At 39.6% G+C, this 22,034-nt stretch overlaps 1 protein-coding gene across 3 annotated transcripts in view; it reads right to left on the bottom strand.

The window, feature by feature from the left end:
• KCNIP4 (potassium voltage-gated channel interacting protein 4) overlaps positions 1-22,034 on the bottom strand; it is a 549,793-nt gene that overhangs the window by 7,958 nt on the left and 519,801 nt on the right. For all 3 annotated transcript variants that reach the window (XM_032135708.2, XM_058430258.1, XM_058430257.1), the window contains exon 4: positions 12,944-13,014. In XM_032135708.2, the coding sequence (XP_031991599.1) occupies positions 12,944-13,014 (71 nt within the window). The remainder of the gene's footprint in view (positions 1-12,943; positions 13,015-22,034) is intronic.

Below are 22,034 nucleotides of genomic sequence, written 5' to 3'. Positions count from 1 at the left end.
TTTTTCTTGAACTTGAGAATATTTCAATTCACTTTTAAGTGTGATACTTACTTTTATCATGGTAAAGAATTATACAACCATTCCACTTAAGCAAATTTATCAAGAATGGCCACTGACCTTTTTTGGCAAAAATGAAAAAGACAAAAACAAATAATTGTCAAATTCATATTGCAAGGGACCCTGAATAGCCCAGTCAATTTTAAGAAAGAAAAACAAACTTGGAGGACTCACACTGCCCAATATCAAAACTTAGTACAAAGTTACATTAATCAAAACAGTGTGGTACTGGCATAAAGACAGATGTATAGAACAGTAGAATAGAATTGAGTCTAGATATAAACCAGCTGTCTGTGGCCAATTGATTTTCAATAATGGTGCCAAGACCATTCAATAGCTATGGAAAGAATAGTCTCAATATATGGTGCTGTGGCAACTGGATCACCATACTTAGTCTGCTTCCCATTGGCATGCAGGGTAGAATGTCAAGTGAGAGAAAAACAAGATTCCAGAGAAAACCACAAGGAATTCCAATATTTGGCAGGCAAAGAGAGGAGAAGCTGGCAAAGCATCTTGAAAAGAAGTTGCCAAAGAAGTGAGTCAGGAGAACAGAGCATTCCCCTAGGAAAGGATTTTTCATTTTGCTGCCAAAGTTGGAAAAATGTTCACTGGACCAGCAACATGGAGGTCACCAGCAAGTGATAGGGAACAGTCCAGTGGAGTAGGAGTGAAGAGTAATTTTTAATGAGGAGCACTCTGAATACTGAAGAGAAGAATCTAAAAAGAGTTAAGAGTCAGAAATGGGCTGTGCTCCTGAGAAGGAGGGGAGGCTCCAGAACACGGGCAGATGGGCCGACCTGAGAAGGGAGTTGATACATGAGACAGAAGGACATGGTGTGGATGCCAGCAGCTGCTTTGCAGGTGGGAAGATGACTGCATTTCTGTCTGATAGCTTTAGTGAGTGTGAGCTGTTTGAGAGTGAGGAGCCTGGTAGAAGAGATAAGAATCTGAGGTTTGAGGAGAGAGGCAGAAGCTCTGATACTAAGCAATAAGGTGACATGCAAATTAGAAAAAGGGAGACCTCCCTCAAATTATTTCCCTGCCATATTTTAGAAAATTATTTATGACATGGAATGTAGTTTAATTAAAAGGTAATGACAGCCCTTGGAGGTGTGAGTGTACATCTTGCACAACCAGCTGGCTGGGGATCATGGTTCATGCCTGTAATCCCAGCACTTTGGGTGGTGGAGTTGGGAGGGTTGTTTGAGCCCATGAGTTTGAGAGCAGCCTGAGCAACATAGCCAGATCCAAATTAACAGCAAGAACAACACATTAACTGGGTATGGTGGTGTACACCTGTTGTCCCAGCTACCTGGGAGGCTGAGATGGGAATCACTTGAGCCCAGAAGGTCGAGGCTACAGTGAACTATGATTGCACCAATGTGCTTCAGCCTGGATGACAGACCAAGACTCTGTCTCAAAAAAAATCCTTAGCTTTTTCAGAAGGTATAAAATATACATTGCAGAACATAGAGCCTTATTCAAGGAAGATTGCTGAGCAGTTTTGAAAGGCTAGATGAGGTTGATTGTTATCAATGTAAACCATACTTTTTAAAAATTCACAACATAGTAATATGTCATTAATTGTAAGGGGAGCTGGCTACAGGGTCTTCAAAAACATGCTTAGAGTATTGGTTCTCAAAATATAATATGCAACACAATCACCTGGGGAGCATGCCAACAGATTTATGGGACCTACTCGAAGAATTGTGATTCATTAGGAGGGAGTGGGACCCCAAAATTTACATGTCTGACATGTTCCAAGGGGAAGCCTGTACTGCTTCCAGGGATCACACTTTGAGAACCACTGGCCTACAGCACTCATAACTGGCATTGACCTCACCACCACACAAAACAGCAGAGAAACAATGAAAGATTTAAAGATACCACTTTTAGGGAATCCCCCCAAGATGGCTGCATAGGAACAGCTTCAGTCTACAGCTCCCAGCATGAGCAAAGCAGAAGACGGGTGATTTCTGCATTTCCAACTGAGGTACCAGGTTCATCTCACTGGGACTTGTTGGACAGTGGGTACAGTCCACAGAGTGTGAGCCCAAGCAGGGTGGGGCATCACCTCACCCGGGAAGCGCAAGGGATTGGGGAATTCCCTTTCCTAGCCAAGGGAAGACGTGACAGATGATACCTGGAGAATCGGGATACTCCCCCCCACCAATGTGCTTTTCCAACAGTCTTAGCAAATGGCACACCAGGAGATTATATACCGCACCTGGCTCAGCAGGTCCCACACCCACAGAGCCTTGCTCACTGCTAGCACAGAAGTCCGAGATCGAACTGCAAGGCAACAGCGAGGCTAGAGGAGGGGCGTCCACCATTGCTGAGACTTGACCAGGTAAAGCAGCCAGGAAGCTCAAACTAGGTGGAGCCCACCGCAGCTCAAGGACGCCTGCCTGCCTCTGTAGACTCCACCTCTGGGGGCAGGTCATAGCTGAACAAAAGGCAGCAGAAACTTCTGCACACTTCAACATCCCTGTCTTGACAGCTTTGAAGAGAGTAGTGGTTCTCCTAGCATGGAGTTTGAGAACAGACAGACTGCCTCCTCAAGTGGGTCCCTGACCCTTGAGTAGCATAACTGGGAAACAGCTCCTAGTAGGGGCTGACTGACACCTTATACAGCCAGGTGCCCCTCTGAGATGAAGCTTCCAGAGGAAGGATCAGGCAGCAACATTTGCTGTTCTGCAGCCTCTGCTGGTGATCCCCAGGCAAACAGGGTCTGGAGTGGACCTCCAGCAAACTCCAACAGACCTGCAGCTGAGGGTCCTATTAGAAGGAAAACTGACAAACAGAAGGGAATAGCATCAACATCAACAAAAAGGACATCCACACCAAAACCCCATCTTTAGGTCACCATCATTGAAGACCAAAGGTAGATAAAACCACAAAGATGGGGAGAAACCAGAGCAGAAAAGCTGAAAATTGTAAAAATCAGAGCACTTCTTCACCTCCAAAGGAACGCACCTCCTCGCCGGCAATGGAACAAAGCTGGATGGAGAATGACTTTGACGAGTTCACAGAAGTAGGCTTCAAAAGATCAGTAATAACAAACTTCTCCGAGCTAAAGGAGGATGTTCGAACCCACTGCAAAGAAGCTAAAAACCTTGAGAAAAGATTAGACAAATGGCTGACTAGAATAAACAGCGTAGAGAAGACCTTAAATGACCTGATGGAGCTGAAAACCATGGCACGAGAACTATCTGACGCATTCACAAGCTTCAGTAGCCATTTTGATCAAGTGGAAGAAAGGGTATCAGTGATTGAAGATCAAGTGAATGAAATGAAGCAAGAAGAGAAGTTTAGAGAAAAACGAATTAAAAAAACAAAGCCTCCAAGAAGTATGGGACTATGTGAAAAGGCCAAATCTACGTCTGATTGGTGTACCTGAAAGTGACAGGGAGAATAGAACCAAGTTGGAAAACACCCTTCAGGATATTATCCAGGAGAACTTCCGCAAGCTAGCAAGGCAGGCCAACATTCAAATTCAGGAAATACAGAGAATGCCACCAAGATACTCCTTGAGAAGAGCAATTCCAAGACACATAAATTGTCAGATTCACCAAAGTTGAAATGAAGGAAAGAAAGTTAAGGGCAGCCAGAGAGGTCGGGTTACCCACAAAGGGAAGCCCATCAGACTAACAGCGGAACTCTCAGCAGAAACTCTACAAGCCAGAAGAGAGTGGAGGCCAATATTCAACATTGTTATAGAATTTTCAACACAGAATTTCATAACTAGCCAAACTAAACTTCATAAGTGAAGGAGAAATAAAATCCTTTACAGACAAGCAAATGCTGAGAGATTTTGTCACCACCAGGCCTGCTTTACAGGAGCTCCTGAAGAAGCACTAAACATGGAAAGGAACAACTGATACCAGCAACTGCAAAAACATGCCAAATTGTAAAGACCATCGAGGCTAGGAAGAAACTGCATCAACTAATGAGCAAAATAACCAGCTAACATCATAATGACAGGATCAAATTCACACATAACAATATTAACCTCAAATGTAAATGGGCTAAATACTCCAATTAAAAGACACAAACTGGCAAATTGGATAGTCAAGACCCATCAGTGTGCTGTATTCAGGAGACCCATCTCACCTGCAGAGACACATAGGCTCAAAATAAAGGGATAGAGGAAGATCTACCAAGCAAATGGAAAACAAAAGTAGGGGTTGCAATCCTAGTCTCTGATAAAACAGACATTAAGCCAACAAAGATCAAAAGAGACAAAGAAGGCTATTACATAATGGTAAAGGGATCAATTCAACAAGAAGAGCTAACCTAAATATATATGCACTCAATACAGGAGCACCCAGATTCATAAAGCAAGTCCTTAGAGACCTACAAAGAGACTTAGACCCCCACACAATAATAATGGGAGACTTTAACACCCCACTGTCATCATTACACAGATCAATGAGACAGAAAGTTAACAAGGATATCCAGGACTTGAACTCAGCTCTGTACCAAGCAGACCTAGTAGACATCTACGTAACTCTCCACCCCAAATCAACAGAATACACATTCTTCTCAGCACCATATTGCACTTATTCCGAAATTGACCATAGTTGGAAGTAAAGCACACCTCAGTAAATGTAAAAGAACAGAAATTATAACAAACTGTCTCTCAGACCACAATGCAATCAAATTAGAACTCAAGATTGAAACTCACGCAAAACTGCACAACTACTTGGAAACTGAACAACCTGCTCCTGAATGACTACTGGGTAGATAATGAAATAAAGGCAGAAATAAAGATGTTCTTTGAAACCAATGAGAACAAATACACAACATACCAGAATCTCTGGGACACATTTAAAGCAGTATGTAGAGGGAAATTTATAGTACTCAAAGCCCACAAGAGAAAGCAGGAAAGATCTAAAATCAACACCCTAACATCACAATTAAAAGAACTAGAGAAGCAAGAGCAAACACATTCAAAAGCTAGCAGAAGGCAAGAAATAACCAAGATGAGAGCAGAACTGAAGGAGACAGAGACACAAAAAACCCTTCAAAAAATCAATGAATCCAGGAGCTGGTTTTTTGAAAAGATCAACAAAATTGATAGACTGCTAGCAAGGCTAATAAAGAAGAGAGAAGAATCAAATAGATGCAATAAAAAATGATAAAGGGGATATCACCACTGATCCCACAGAAATACAAATTACCATCAGAGAATGCTATAAACACCTCTATGCAAATAAACTAGAAAATCTAGAAGAATGGATAAATTCCTGGACACATACATACACCCTCCCAAGACTAAACCAGGAAGAAGTTGAATCCCTGAATAGACCAATAACAGGCTCTGAAATTGAGGCAATAATTAATAACCTACCAACCAAAGAAAAGTCCAGGACCAGATGGATTCACAGCTGAATTCTACCAGAGCTACAAAGAGGAGCTGGTACCATTTCTTCTGAAACTATTCCAATCAATAGAAAAAGAGGAAATCCTCCCTAACTCATTTTATGAGGCCAGCATCATCCTGATACCAAAGCCTGGCAGAGATACAACAAAAAAGAGTTTTAGACCAGTATCCCTGATGAACACTGATGCAAAAATCCTCAATAAAATATTGGCAAACCGAATCCAGCAGCACATCAAAAAGCTTATCCACCACTATCATTTTGGCTTCATCCCTGGGATGCAAGGCTGGTTCAACATACACAAATCAATAAATGTAATCCATCATATAAACAAAACCAAAGACAAAAACCACATGATTATCTCAACAGACGCAGAAGCCTTTGACAATATTCAGCAGCCCTTCATGCTAAAAATTCTCAATAAACTAGGTATTGATGGAATCTATCTCAAAATCGTAAGAGCTATTTATGGCAGACCCACAGCCAATATCATACTGAATGGGCAAAAACTGGAAGCATTCCCTTTGAAAACTGGCACAAGACAGGGATGCCCTCTCTCACCACTCCTATTTAAACATAATGTTGGAAGTTCTGGCCAGGGCAATCAGGCAGGAGAAAGAAATAAAGGGTATTCAATTAGGGAAAGAGGAAGTCAAATTTTCCCTGTTTGCAGATGACATGATTGTATATTTAGAAAACCCCATTGTCTCAGCCCAAAATCTCCTTAAGCTGATAAGCAACTTAAGCGAAGTCTCAGGGTACAAAAATCAACGTGCAAAAATCACAGGCCTTCCTATACACCAATAATAGCCAAATCATGAGTGAACCCCCATTCACAATCGCTTCAAAGATAATAAAATACCTAGGAATCCAACTTATAAGGGATGTGAAGGACCTCTTCAAGGAGAACTACAAACCGCTGCTCAATGAAATAAAAGAGGACACAAACAAATGGAAGAACATTCCATGCTCATGGATAGGAAGAATCCATATCGTGAACATGGCCATACTGCCCAAGGTAATTTATAGATTCAGTGGCATCCCCATCAAGCTACCAATGACTTTCTTCACAAAATTGGAAAAAACTACTTTAAAGTTCATATGGAATCAAAACAGAGCCCACATTGCCAAGTCGATCCTAAGCCAAAAGAACAAAGCTGGAAGCATCACGCTGCCTGACTCCAAAGTATACTACAAGGCTACAGTAACCAGGACAGCATGGTACTGGTACCAAAACAGAGATATTGACCAATGGAACAGAACAGAGCCCTCGGAAATAATATCACACGTCTACAACCATCTGATCTTTGACAGACCTGACAAAAACAATAAATGGGGAAAGGATTCCCTATTTAATAAATGGTGCTGGGAAAACTGGCTAGCCATATGTAGAAAGCTGAGACTGGATCCCTTCCTTACACCTTATACAAAAATTAATTCAAGATGGATTAAATACTTAAACACTAGACCTAAAAGCATAAAAACCCTAGAAGAAAACCTAGGCAATACCATTCAGGACATAGGCATGGGCAAGGACTTCATGCCTAAAGCACCAAAAGCAATGGCAACAAAACCCAGAATTGACAAATGGGATCTAATTAAACTAAAGAACTTCTGCACAGCAAAAGAAACTACCATTAGAGTGAACAGGCAACCTACAGAATGGGAGAAAATTTTTGCAATCTACCCATCCCACAAAAGGCTAATATCCAGAATCTACAAAGAACTTAAATTTACAAGAAAAAAAAACAAGCCCTCCAAAAAGTGGGCGAAGGATATGAACAGACTCTTCTCAAAAGAAGACATTTATGCAGCCACCAGACACGTGAAAAAATGGTCATCATCACTGGCCATCAGAGAAATGCAAATCAAAACCACAATGAGATACCATCTCACACCAGTTAGAATGACAATCATTAAAAAGTCAGGAAACAACAGATGCTGGAGAGGATGTGGAGAAATAGGAACACTTTTACACTGTTGTTAGGACTGTAAACTAGTTCAACCATTATGGAAGACAGTGGTGATTCCTCAAGCAGCTAGAAGTAGAAATACCATTTGACCCAGCAATCCCATTACTGGGTATACACCCAAAGGATTATAAATCATGCTGCTATAAAGACACATGCACATGTACGTTTATTGCAGCACTATTCACAATAGCAAAGACTTGGAACCAACCCAAATGTCCATCAATGATAGACTGGATTAAGAAAATGTGGCACATATACACCATGGAATACTATGCAACCAGAAAAAAGGATGAGTTCGTGTCCTTTGTAGGGAAATGGATGAAGCTGGAAACCATCATTCTGAGCAAACTATCAATCACAAGGACAGAAAACCAAACACCGCATGTTCTCACTCATTGGTTGGAATTGAACAATGAGAACATTTGGACATAGGATGGGGAACATCAAACACAGGGGCCTGATGAGGGGTCAGGGGGAGGGGGGGAGGGATAGCATTAGGAGAAATAAATAATGTAAATGACGTGTTAATGGGTGCAGCACACCAACATGGCACATGTATACATTTGTAACAATGCTGCACATTGTGCACATGTACCCTAGAGCTTAAAGTGTAATAATAATAAAAATAAAGATAGCGCTTTTAAGTCAAGTGTGGACTTGTGTTGTTTGCCTTCCTAATAGGTCCCAAATTTCCATTTGGTGCTCCATGATGTTCTGTGGAAGTTCACTCCATCTCTGAGTCTAGTGATAGAGCCATGACCTGGGCAAAGTCAGGAAGCACATTTTATCCCTTTGGCCAGACAACTGGATTTGTGGTTGCCATTTGACTGAACCTAGTCCAAGTCTAGGAATGACTCCCCAGACTCAGACTCTTGCTAGGAATAGTAAGACAGACGTGCTTCTTTCCTTGCTCAACAGGAGCAATGAATCATGGAGCCAAGGAGCTGTGGCCTCTTCTTGCAGCCATACAGGGTCCCACCCTTAGGTTGTAGCCAGCCCCATCTCTGGCCTTTTTGTTGCTGTGAACCAATGAAATTATCATTTTTTTTTTTTGTCACTTAGTGTATCCTTTTCTAGTATTTGTGAACAAAAGTATCTTGATTCACATGGTGACGTCTAATTCACATCTTGAATACTGTATATCCTAAAACAATTTACATTAAAAGATAGCTATGGACTTAGAACACCTCTCTCTTTTTATCCTGTGGGATGATATCAGTAAAGAGTTACTCAAAACAGGAATGATATCTTTCCATGCAAAAGAAAAATGAGAAACTTAATGTGGCTTATAAGATTTTTGCTCCATGCTTTTCTGAGTTGTAATTGAAGTCTCAAGTAGGAAGTGGCAAACTTAACTCTCAAAGAGTACTTTGCACAATTATTTTACTTGTAAATGTGAAAGGAGGTTATATCTGTTCCCTAAAGTACAAAAAATGATAAAGGGGTGGGGAGGTCTGTACTGAATTCTGGTTTCCGTTCTCTTATTATCAAGGCAAAAGAAGGAGAAAGGCATAGATATTTGACTTTATAACAGCCTAGACTTGTTCAGTTGTGGATTCTGTTCATCTGCCAAACCTTTAATGAGTGTCTCAGTGCTGGCCACTATGCTGGGGACATTAATCCTCCTGACTCCCCTGACTCCCTGCCAATCAAAGACTGCTATGGCTTAGAATGACGCATTTGCATGTAGTTGCCTTACTGGGTAATGAGATGACCAATGTCATTATTAATTGGCTTTGTTAGAAAAATTCTCCCAACTAGTGTAAATTAGTTCAACTATTGTGGAAGACAGTGTGGCGATTCCTCAAGGATCTAGAACTAGAAATACCATTTGACCCAGCCATCCCATTACTGGGTATATACCCAAAGGATTATAAATCATTCTACTGTAAAGACACATGCACATGTATGCGTATTGCAGCACTATTTACAATAGCAGACTTGGAACCAACCCAAATGTCCATCAATAATAGACTGGATAAAGAAAATGTGGCACATATACACCATGGAATACTATGCAGCCATAAAAAAGGATGAGTTCATGTCCTTTGTGGGGAAGGAAGCTAGAAACCGTCATTCTCAGCAAACTATCACAAGAACAGTAAACGAAACATTGCACGTTCTCACTCATAGCTGGGAGTTGAACAATGAGAACACATGGACATAGGGAGGGGAACATGTCGGAGGGTGGGGGGTTAGGGGAGGGATAATATTAGCAGAAATACCTAATGTAGGTGATGGGTTGATGGGTGCAGCAAACCACCATGGCACGTGTATACCTATGTAACAAAAGTGCACACTCTGCACATGTATCCCAGAACTTAAAGTATAATTAAAAAAAAAAAAAAGAAAAATCCCCCAACTGATAACTGCTATAGTTAACATCTAATAACTACCGAGCACATATTTGGTGTCAGACACAGAGCCAAGCCCTTTACTGACTATGACTTTTTCATTTTTACACTATCTTATTAAGTAGCTTTGGTTGCTGATGTTTTAGTGGTATGAACACTAAGGTCAAGAGGGTTGAGTACTCAGCTTGGGTCTCAGAGCCACTGGGTGGCAAAATGGAGATTAGATCCCATCATACGAAATCCAGGGCCCCTCCTATAATATTTATTCTGCCTTTCAGGTTTAAGAAAATTAAGTGGAAAACTCCCATTACCCTTTATTGTAGAATCAGATGGTCTCTCTACTGTACCTCTCAGTATGCTATTGCTATTATTCAAAATGTGTTCATTCCCTAACCATTTCTGTTTTCTAGAGATTTCCCAGGTAGCTAATCAATTTAGAAAAGTAACTGCAACAGCCTAGTTTTAAATTTGATTTTCATTCAAACTTTATTAATTTAGCCATTAGTTTTCCTTTAAAAGGAAAGACATTTTACCAACATGCATATCATATATAATCATTACAACTAATTTCCCAAATTATAATCAACGTTCATTGCAATTACTGGTATTTTACATAAATATTATAAAAGCAATGTTATGCATGGTTCCATATCATTAACACCAGACTAAATTTACATATAAATTTATATATATATAATGTACCCTAGGAAATTGGTGGTATATTTCTGATACATAAGTAATTTCAAGTAATGGAATCACTAACAGTTTTTGCCTTACTCATCCTCTGGAAGCCAGCTATAAAAGTTTGTATTAGGTGAACTATATTAGGTAAAACCTTTGGCTTCTATATACAGATAAATTAAGACTGTGCTGGAATTAAACTTGTTTCTAAAGTGAAGCAAACACAAATACGATATTATCATGAAATGACCAAAGTTACTATCATGGAGTGACCTAAGCTGCCATTAGCAAGAGAAACATTGTGGAGACCGGTACCCAGGACACTCTTCCCCCAACCATCTCTTCTCCCTGCACTAACTGCTGCTTCTACACCCAGGATAAACCTGCCTGCCCCGTTTTAACTTAGTTCATTCCCTCACCTTAATTCATTCCTTCTCCACTCTCAGCTTTTATTTTTCTCTTCTCGGTGATATTTCTCACTTAAGTTATGGGAGATGACGTTTTGGGATTCCTGGCCCAGAATCTTCACAATTGTGGCACCCAGTCTGCATGAGCGTGGAGTATGTGTGAGGAGGCTCTTGCCTGCCCCTGTTCATCCTGCCCCTGTGGCGACTGGCTGGATGACATTGCAGAAAGCTGCACCCTATTTTTTTCATCTTGACTCCACAAAGCCATTTCACCCAGATAGCTGCCTACGCCCATATGAACTTTTCTTTTAAACATGACAGTTCTGTTGGAATACAATCCTACCAATTTTGTTTTAATTTCTTTTGAATTTGTTTCATGCTTCACCTCCAATACCTTTACTGGAGTTCAGGCTTTCATCAGCCCCTGCCTGGACTCTTGGAATACTTAGCTGCTAATTACACTCCGTGTTTCCAAGAACGTAGCTCTGATAAATTAACATCCCTGCCAAAAATTCTACAAAGGCTCCTCATGTCCTATAAGATAGTCCAATCTCCTGCCTGAGACATGTCAGCTTCTGGCCTCTATCTCCTCCCCCAGCCTTCGCTCTTAGCTCTCCAATTATGTATTCTATCTTCTTGATGATGTACTCATGTTTTCCCTTGGTTCTCAGGCCTGATATACTCTGTCCAGCCTCTGCCCCACTCTCCATTGCTTCCCATCCCATCCCAAGCCTTTATTCTCTTAAGGAGCTCCTGACTGTCCTTTAGACCTAGTGCATCAATTGCACTGAGCAGGCCTCCCTGCTACAGCCCCTTTTGCGCCGGTACCATTTCCTTGCTGGCCTCATTCATCATCTGCTTCCCTTTATCAGAGCTCTCATCAAAATTTCTGCTCATATTTAAGATGCATCCTTCCTCACTTCCAAAAATAAATGCATCTTCCAAATTGTGTGTGTATATATTTATATATATATATACATACATGTATATATACATATATATATACATACATGTATATATACATATATATACATACATGTATATATATATATACACACACACACACACACATATTCCATAAACAAATATATATGTATATATGGAAAAGAGAAACTGGAATCACAAAGCAAAATATGTATAATGCTACTTCTGAGACCAAGCACAACCAAATCAGAATATAACAAATAAATGAGGTATACATTTTTCACATATTTTCCCTAACAGAAATAAAAGCCTTCACAGCTGATCAGAGTTCATGTTGGGTTTATTCTCCTAATATTTAAATCAATATACTACAATTTATGATCTGCTATGTACCATTTGAATCATATGAATTACATATATATATATGAAATACATATATAAGCTATGTAAATATCTAGGACATTTTATTTTACTAGATGCTTATACACAGTAGTTCATGAAGGAAATTAAATACTTTCTAGTCAGGCGTGGTGGCACGGGCCTGTAATCCCAGCTACTCAGGAGGCTGAGGCAGGAGAATCACTTGAACCTGGGAGGCAGAGGTTGCAGTGAGCTGAGATTGTGCCACTGCACTCCAGCCTTTATGACAGAGTGAGACTCTCTCTCAAAAAAAAAAAAAAAAAAAATACGTTCCCTACAGATTAAAGTTTGTAATTTAAAAAGAGATTTCCTCGTAGAATTGTCAGGCTGGTGAATGTAGTCTTCTTCTACATTTAATTTCGTGCCTGTGTGCCCCACTTACTGAGACTTCCATAATGGGACTTTTGACTTTATTATCTTTTTATTTCCAAGGAGCAACTGGCCCATAAGGAGGTGTCAGTAACTGTTAGTTAACTCATTTGCCTTCCAGGACTTTTCACATGTAGTTGAAGAAGTGGACTCTCCTTGTATGAGCCGATATAAAGCATTAGAAAATAAACTAAATGTGGCTTGCAATTTGTACATCTTTTGAAAGATAATTTTTGGCAATTACATGAGAGAAAGGGAGTGTCCTTGGGCTTTATTTCCCCTGAGCAAAAATAATCATCATCAAACTCACATTTTCCCCCTAAAAAGACCAAACTCTAAATAGTCAAATGATATGAAAATAATCCAGGGCTTACCTCGAAACTCACAGCTCCATTGTGGTCCGTATCAAATGCATTGAACAGAAAATGTGCGTACGTTGTAGAGTCTGAAATGGTAAAAAGGGAGTATCATTAAGTCAGTGTTTCCATATCCTACATAAGACTTCGATAGCAGTCCAAGCTTCCTTTGATCCAGAAGAATCAACTCTGCCTCCTTTAGTTTGTGCTTTCTTCACAACTGCTTACCCTCTTTCTGTAGAGGACTAGAGTTTGAGATTCACAGGAGTGAGCAACCTACATAGAGGCCATTGGTGACAAATGTTCTCTATGAGTTTCTGGCTGGCAATGCTGTAGTCTTGGGTGATGAGATTAACACTGGGACAAGAAATGGTCCCACAGGTGGATGTGAAGATTGAGACTTGTCTGGAATTTGCTTAGTGTTTGGAAAAGACCATCTCTAGAAGTAAAGTACTAAAAATACTACCAATGAGACAGAGACGAGTTGCTATTATTAATGTCTCTGTCATCATTAGAACTTTCATCATTGTTACAACTCAGAAAATGATATTGGGAATTAGAGAGGGTGAAAAACATACCCAAAGTCACACAGTGAAGAAGGAGTAAATCTGGGACATGAACTTAGGTCTTTCTGACTCTCAGAACCAGGCTAGCCCACAGCCAGTAAAGTTGGCTGATGGATTGGGGTCAGTGGTGACTTGGGAAGTTTCTGTGGCTGTGTTGGAAGGGGACTGGGTGGTCCTACATGTTCCTAGTTGTATGAAGTTGCATGAAGTAGGGAGCCCCTACTCTATCTGGGTCCTGGGTGGGATTCAAGGATCTGGGTAATGATGAACAGGTATGTCTTCTGAAGTCTAACAGGTCTTCTTAGTTTGCTTCTATTGGGTATTCTTCCCCTCTCATTTTTCCTTCCTTCCTCTCCTGTTTCTCCTTTGTCTCCTTAATCTCTGGGCTTTCTGCCATTTCATTTAAAAGTCTGTATTTTTTCCTTATTGTTTTCTGTTCTGAGTGCCTAGCTTTCATTCCTTAGGGTTTCTTTGCTTGACCCTTGATAAAATTTACATTATTATTTTCAGTGTTGCATCTCATGGGCTTTAGCCTTTTATCTTAACCTTTTTTGTCTTTTCAAAATAAAATGGTAACCTTTTAGCTCATTGGCTCTAGCCTTTTATCTTCTGTTTTAAATCTCTTCTATTTCTATTTTATAACTTTTAACCTTTATTGGGTTTTAACTTATCATTGATTTACTTTTTACTTTATGAACTGCTTTTTATAGGCTGTCAAGAAGCTAAGTCATAGTAACAGGAGTACAGAATTGCCCTCCCCAGGCAGACCTCCTCAGAGGTCATCTAAATTTCTCTCCTGGCTCTCAGGGCTCACGGCCTCCTTACAGGTTGTTTTTCCTGAATGCTTCAGTGTAGTAATTAACACTACTGAAGGCCATACATTTCATGAGGTAGACTGTACACTCAATTTCTCAAAATGACAGTGGCATCTTCGCTCATCTCTCACCTTTTAAATATGCTATGAGGAACTACTCATCTTTAAACACAGGAATTACCAGCACCGTTTTCAGTTAACTAACCAAGCACCAAAATTGGATCTAAATAACATGTAACACTGTGACATCTAGAGTGGATATCCATCCAGTATTGATAGATTGCAGGAAGAAATTCTTTTGCATATGGAGCCAGGGGTTTAATTACCATAAACTTAGTTCTGTTGTTGGGAAGCTCCATTATAGAGTTATCAAGAATTGGCAGCCTATTTCAACTTGCAAAGTTGTTTTGCTCTCAACAGTACTTTTTCACAGACTTCTTGAACTATATAGTGCCCTCTGGAGATGTGAATTGATCGATGGTGTGTTAAACTTGTTTTCAGAGGAGGAAAAAAAAGGAGATTTTGCATATTTTATAATGAGCTTCATTAAGCAAGTCTCTAGTTACCCTGTTTTTACAATCAGAGTAAATGCCTTTACCTTAGCAAGCAGTACTCACCGTGAATAATGACTCAAAACAAATGATGTTTGCTATTTTTTAATCAAAAAGAAAAAAGATAACATGGGTATATGATAATTACTATTCTTCTCAAATGGAGTTTTTCTAGCTTAAAGCTTGACATGTGGGAATTATGCTCTCAAGGTTTACACTAATGTGGTATAGAGGACATCCTGTTCTTCTAAATGTGCCTCGGCGGTTCTTTTAGAAGTTACAGCAGCTTCCCAGTCTGGACAATCTATGCACAGAGGTTTTGGTAATAGCATAGTAGAGTTAGACTGCCTGAATTTGAATCTCAGCTTCACCAAAGATTAAGTGCATGACCTCAAGCAAGTTGTTTTACCTTTGTGTGGCTCAGTTTTCTCATCTACAAAATGGTAGCAATATCAGTATGTACTTCATAGAGATTTTTTTTTTTTTTTTTTTGAGACAAAGTGCTGCTCTTGTCCCCCAGGCTGGAGTGCGATGGCACGATCTCAGGTCACTGCAACCTCCACCTCCTGGGTTCAAGCCATTCTCCTGCCTCAGCCTCCTGAGTAGCTGGGATTACAGGCACCTGCCACCACACCCAGCGAATTTTTGTATGTTTAGTAGAGACAGGGTTTCGCCACGTTGGCCAGACTGGTCTCGAACTCTTGACCTCAGGTGATCTGCCTGCCTTGGCCTCCCAAAGTGCTAGGATTACAGGTGTGAGCCACCACGCCTGGCCTTCATAGAGATCTCATTAAGTTTAAATAAGACACTATTTGCAAAGTGTTTAGAAATAATCCTATATACTTATTAAAATTTCAATAAATATTAGCTATTATTATTTCCTAGGCAAGCCACTTTTATTTCAACTACCTTAAGCACATGTGATCAAATCTTTTACAAATGTAACATCTTTTCACCTTAAATAACTTTCTGTTTTTGTAGGATTTCTGTTGTGTGTCTAGGTGACGAGTTCTAATTTAATGCAATTTTCCGCTCAATAAAAGAAAATTATGTCCTAAAAAGCAATGGTCCTTCTGATGGAGTTTAGATTTCTTCTGGCAAGCACTTGAAGACAGTGGAAAGTTTTAAAGAAGAGGAGTGAAGCTACTTGCTTTGATGGGTGAGAGAAAGAAGCAAAGGCATAGGAATGTCCAGCTAGGCAGAAAACTGGATAAAATGATGAAAAGAGAAACTATCTACAAAAGCATCTATGGTTCTGGTTTTACTTGACTGTGTTCTTAAGCACTCAATAAATATTTATTAAAAGAGTGAATAACTGACTTCTTGGAATCTAGATTTCAGTACGGTCCAGGGCTTAAAAGATGTAATAATGATCTCCCTTCTCCGTCTATGACCTCTTTGTGATCACATTTCTTTACATAACAGAAATAGTTACTGAGTTTGTTAAGCTGAGATTGCCTCAGTTTCTTATAATTTTACTTGTGAAGCTGAAAAATAAATGTTGAGATTTTATAGTTGAGCAACAAAATTTACAGATTCTTAGGGTGGGAAGACAATTTGGATATTATTTAGCATTGCATTTACATTGAACAAAGGTAAAAATAGGGACTTTTACTGACATACCGAGGTCACCTAGTTAGTTCATGGTAGAGTTGGCAATGAAATCAAGATATTCCTATACCATCTCTTAGAAATCAAGGATACTAGAGTAGAAAAAAACTCTAGGATTCCTTTGGTGACTCCTACATTTTACAGATGAACAACCGGAGGCTAAGAAAAGTAAACTACTCGAGGTTACATACCTTGGTGGTGGCAGTCTGTCCACAAACTCTGAACTGTCTTAGTCCAAAGTTCTTAACCCAATTATATTGAGAACACAATGAATATAGCAAATAACCCTTGAGTTCGTTCTTCATAGTATTTGAACAAACACACTTGATTATCATGCCCCAGGTTTGTAGAATGAAATCAGTCTGGTTTATTTCTTTTTCCTATCCCACACCCCTACTCCCGCTGAATTCAGGCATGAAGAACAGAATTAGCTTCGTGTATTTGAATATACAATTCATGACATCGTTACTATGGTAAGGCAAGTTCATATGCATGAACAGTAGCTTCTGTCAATAAGCTCTCTGTAAATCACCCTGAAAATTGTTAGAAATAATTGTCCTAGGACAAGGATGCTCAATGGGGGAAGTATTTTTTAAATTCTATTTTAATCTTTATGTCTACAGAACTCATCTGACTCAAGCTGCTGCACGTAGCAGCGGCTTAATAAATGTTTATTGACAGATTATTCTGACTTGAGCTCATTTGTTCATTCATTCATTCATTCAACAGCTGTTTATTAGATGCCCAGTGTAGACAACATAAATGCATTCCTACAACATGAGCAGGAATAGCCCAGGAAACTATGATTTTTATGGGCTTTAACAATGTTTAGTGAACTAAAATCTTACACACTAAAGCTTCTATTGTATGTGGAGTTTAAAAAGTTTTTGCATAACCATATAGGCAATAGCACCAACAAGCCATCTCCTCTCTGCTTGCCTTAGAGTAGACATACTTTATCCCCTGCAGACAAGAGGCTTTTGTTCAATCCAGTTTTTTCTGACATCCAGCTCACCAAACAAGTTGGGTTTGATAAACTGTTTCACAAAGCAATAGAGAAAGCTAACAGCCTGACACAATACAAATTGCAGAGAGTTCTGTAGATAAGACAAAGCACTTTCCTGGAGGAAATGGTGAGATGTTGTGATTTATGGACCCATCAATGTTACTGTTCATAATGAGAAAACCTGTTGCATTCAGACCATCATCCTGAATAAAGGATGACTCCGTGGAAGTGTAAGGATGGCCATCACATGAATTCACCTGCCATCAGAGATCACATTCTTCCTTAGCACATTTTTCCTTTTCTGGCCTCATATAAGAAACAATTTGTATGTATGATATTAATTTTTTAAAATGCAAAGCAAATCATAATTCTTTAAAATATTTCATTTCCTTCAGCGATGCCTCATGCAGTCATATTTCTGCATTCAGTTAACATGAATAATCAAATAATTGTTAGGAGTGTAACAGTAATTTTTTCTCAAGTCCCTAATCCCTTTGGATTTTGTGATAGGAATCCTCTGCAAAATAGATGTGCTCTGTTTAAGATGTTCTCTAATGTGGAAATGTTATTTTTCAAATAAAGATATAATTTTAATGTGGAGCTGCATCCAAGTTTTAGTATGTAATAACTTGATTTGAAATGATCAAAAAACAAAGATTTTCATTTGCATTGCTGCTTTGATATTAATGCCTGTTTAAGATGTTGGTAGGCACTCAGATAGATAGTAAATATAATTTTTCTTTAAAAAATCCATGGGTTTTAAACAATTTAGAAAAATATGAGGTAGTTAATTCCCCCAGATTAATCTCTCATTAATGCAGACAGTGAACTCATTATAATTCTGGCATCAGGTACTATAACCAATACCTGTCTGAGGTCTGTTAGAAGGGCCCTCCCCTCTGCACTGTAGTAATGAGATGGGGTGGGAGAGTTGTCATCCAAAGTATATCCAAATTCACTTAATAACAGTCTTCTGTGTTTTCTTAGAATTCTAATTTAATCGTTTTAAAAGTCCATCGGAAACCAAAATTTGTTTTGACAAGTTAGGCACAAAATTGTTTTAAATCCACTAAATTAGCTAGAACCAAATGGATTAAAACCCCAAAGGAAATCTGACTTTTGTATGAAACAACTAATACTTAAGTGCTGTACACTTTTCAAAGAGCCTTTTACAGATATTATTCCACTGTACAGTGATAGCCACCATGTGAGGTGGGTGTCATTCATTCATTCATGCAAAAAGCATTTATCAAGTGCCATTACTTGTCAGCCACTGTCCCATGACCTGTGGATACAACAGTAAAAAAAGTGGAGAAATCCTCTGTTCCCCTGGAGCTGACATTCTAGTGGAGCGAGAGACAGAAACAACAATAGTACAAATGAAATATATATTATTGGATTGTCTGGAGTGCTGAAGAGAGACATAAAGCAGGGGAAGGGGATGGGGAATGTTCAAGGTGTTGCAATTTAAGATAGAGTGGTCAGGGCAAGTCTCACTGAGAAGGTGGCATTGGTGTAAATGAAAAGGTGATGAGATATTGAGATAGATATTTGGGAGAAGGGAATTTCAGGCAGAGGGAACAGCAGGTTCAAAGGCCCAGGAGCAGTATCATGGCTGGTGTGCTGGTGGGATGGCAAGGGGGCCACTGTGGCTGGGTGGGGTCAGTTGGATGGGAGAATGGTGGAGGATAAGGCAGAGAGGGGACAATAGACAGTGGCCACCACTTGTAGGCCACTCTGTAGGTTGTGGCTTATGTTCTATGGAATGGTATGCTTTTGAGCAGAGCAGCAACATGATTTGCTTGCATTTTAACGGGATCACTCTGACTCATTTTAAGAGTAGACCATGGTTAGGGGAGGGGTCATCAGAATCAGAGAAGTCAGTTTGGAGACTACTGTGTTTATTTTGGCAGGAGATAACGGTGACTCCTTTAAGTGGAAAGTAGTAAAAAAAAAGTGTTGGCAAGGTCAATGGCAAAGTCAATTCTGGCCATAATCACAGAGAGAAACAATTGTCCCCTACGTTGAGTGGATGTCAAAGTTGAAAGGAAGTACTAGATAGTTCCCTCCTGGCTTGAGATAAAACCTTCTTCCTGAACTCCCGATTCATGGATTCCACCATCCCATCCCATCACTATCTTCTTCCTCCAAATCTGAATCCTATTTATCTCTTTTCTTTTCTATCCTAAAGCTATTAACATCTCCTCCTTTACCAGCTTCTTCTCTGTGTATAAACAATGTCCAATCTTTTCTACATTAAAAGATAAAGTCTTCCACTGGTATCTACCCAGCACTATGATTACTTTCTTCCTCATCACTTCACTCTTCCAGCAGAGCTTTTTGTAATTGCTGTCTCCATTGGTTGTCGCTGTTTTCTTTTCATCATCCTTTTCACCCTCTGCAATTTGGCTTCTGCTTGTGCGCTCCACTCCCTAGTACTTCATCCAGGGCACTTGGGCTGTCCTGATCATGCCCAACAATGACTCCCATGTTGCCACATCCCAAAGAGACCTTCTGATCCTTACCTTACTGGACTTTATCGTTTCATTTCTGAACTATCTCTCGTGTTTATTTCCATACACTGTTCATTCTCTGTCTCCTTTGTTGATCCCTTTTCCTTATGGTTCTTGACATGTGTTCTGGAGTTTCATACTGGCCTCATGGACCTTGTCACCTTTCATAATTCCCCCAGTAACCTCATCTACATCATGGATTTAACCACTACTTCTTGATTAATAATTCTCAAATCTCTTTATTTCTCTGACTTGTCCTCTGAGCCTCAGATTTGTACCAACTTCTTGTTGAGTCTTAATCCCCACAGGCACCTCAGTTGTAATCTATCCAAAACTGAGATCATTATCCCCCTACTCCTCCTGTAAACAGTCACCTGGTGTCCATGATGGAATCCTAGAAGGTATCACAAACTCCTCTCTTCATCTCTTTATGCCACAAAAAGTTCATCACTAAATTCTTCCATTTTTTGTCATCTAAATATGTCTGTAATCTGTCCCCACTTCTCAATTTCTCCTATGCATATCCTTGTTTAAAGACCTTATTGTTTTGCCTCCTACAGTAGTAATCCTCTAATTAGTCTCCTTGCCTGCAGTACTGCTGACCTCAAGTTAATCTTCCACTGACCTATCAGTGAAATGTATCCCAAACACAAATCTGACTGTAATGTAATAGATCCCACTTAAACTTATCAGTGGCTTTGCATCACCTCAAGGATAAAGTCCCATTTCTTCATATGGCATCCTTGACTCTCTAGGACATTTCACCCTCCATTGTACACTCTCTACCCTAGTCACACCCAAATCCTGGCAATTTCCTGCAAATGCCCATCTTCAGTTCTATGCTCTGACCCTTTGTTTACACCCCATTTGTCTAAAATGTCATGTCCGTACAGCCTTTTAAAGCGGGAAGACATCATACTCAGAAGCGAACTTCTCCTGAGAGGTATAATGGGAGAGTGAAAGACTATATACTTTGGAAATGATCAAACTCTCTGCACCTTAGTTTCCACGTGTGTATCTATAAAAAAGTGAGGATTATAGGTAGGGTTGTTGGATGGTGAGGCATGCCAGGGACAGGAACATATTAGATGCTTTCTGAATGGCGACAACTTCAGCACAGGTTCAACTCATCTGGAGAGTCTCTTTTTATGTCCTCTTTGTCCTGCAGCTAATTTAATCATGCCAGCACTGTGCTCTCAGAATATTATTTTTTAACTCCCATAATCACAGGTTGACATTGTCCATCTGCTACACTAGCTATAACATTCTTTTGGGCAGAAACCACATCCTATTCCTCTTAATTCCCCCTACGTGATCAGCACCTCATGCATGGCTAGGCACACCATAGGCTGTGGGACAAATATAAGTTGGGCATCTGTTAGGTGATTGAAAGAAAAACTATAAGGTCCAATGGCAAGAATATCTTTTCACTCATCTCTAACATGCATGTATTATCATTACGCTATCCTTGTGTTTTCTTTCCAATTAAAATAATATCTAGGATGGTTTTAATTTTCTCAGATGAGGGAGCACAGTAAAGAGTTACTGAAAGAAAGAGGAACAGCAGAAAATATACAAGGGGAGGCTGCAGAAAATCTAGGTTATAACCCAGATCTGCCACTGAGTCAATATGTGGCCCTGAGCAAACCATTTACCTTCTCCAATCCCCAGATTTCATATCTATAAATTGAGGATAATCATATTTGTCCTAATTTTGAGAGCTGGGAGAATCAAGTGAGACCTACAATGCATGTGAATGAGCTTCGTGGCATTTTTGAGCACCCTCTTAATAGTCAGAAAACATTGTGCATTTGAGAGCCACAGTACTGGGCACACAGTAGTAGTTGTATTAAACTAAAGAGCAGCCTCTTGGATATTTGATAATTACTAAGTCGCTGGCTTTTATGATACATTAAAAATTATATGCACTTGCATACTGTGCATCTATTCTTTTACATAACGATTAAAAATGTAGCATCATGCTATGAAAAATTAAACTAAACTCAACACTGCAAGCATAAGTGTAACTCTGATAGTATGTTAACAAG

The sequence above is a fragment of the Hylobates moloch genome, unplaced genomic scaffold, assembly GCF_009828535.3.
Source record: "Hylobates moloch isolate HMO894 unplaced genomic scaffold, HMol_V3 SCAFFOLD_17, whole genome shotgun sequence".
Classification (NCBI taxonomy): Eukaryota; Metazoa; Chordata; class Mammalia; order Primates; family Hylobatidae; genus Hylobates; species Hylobates moloch.
The sequence above is the reverse complement of the archived record's forward strand: the minus strand, read 5'-3'. Positions and strand labels throughout refer to the sequence as shown.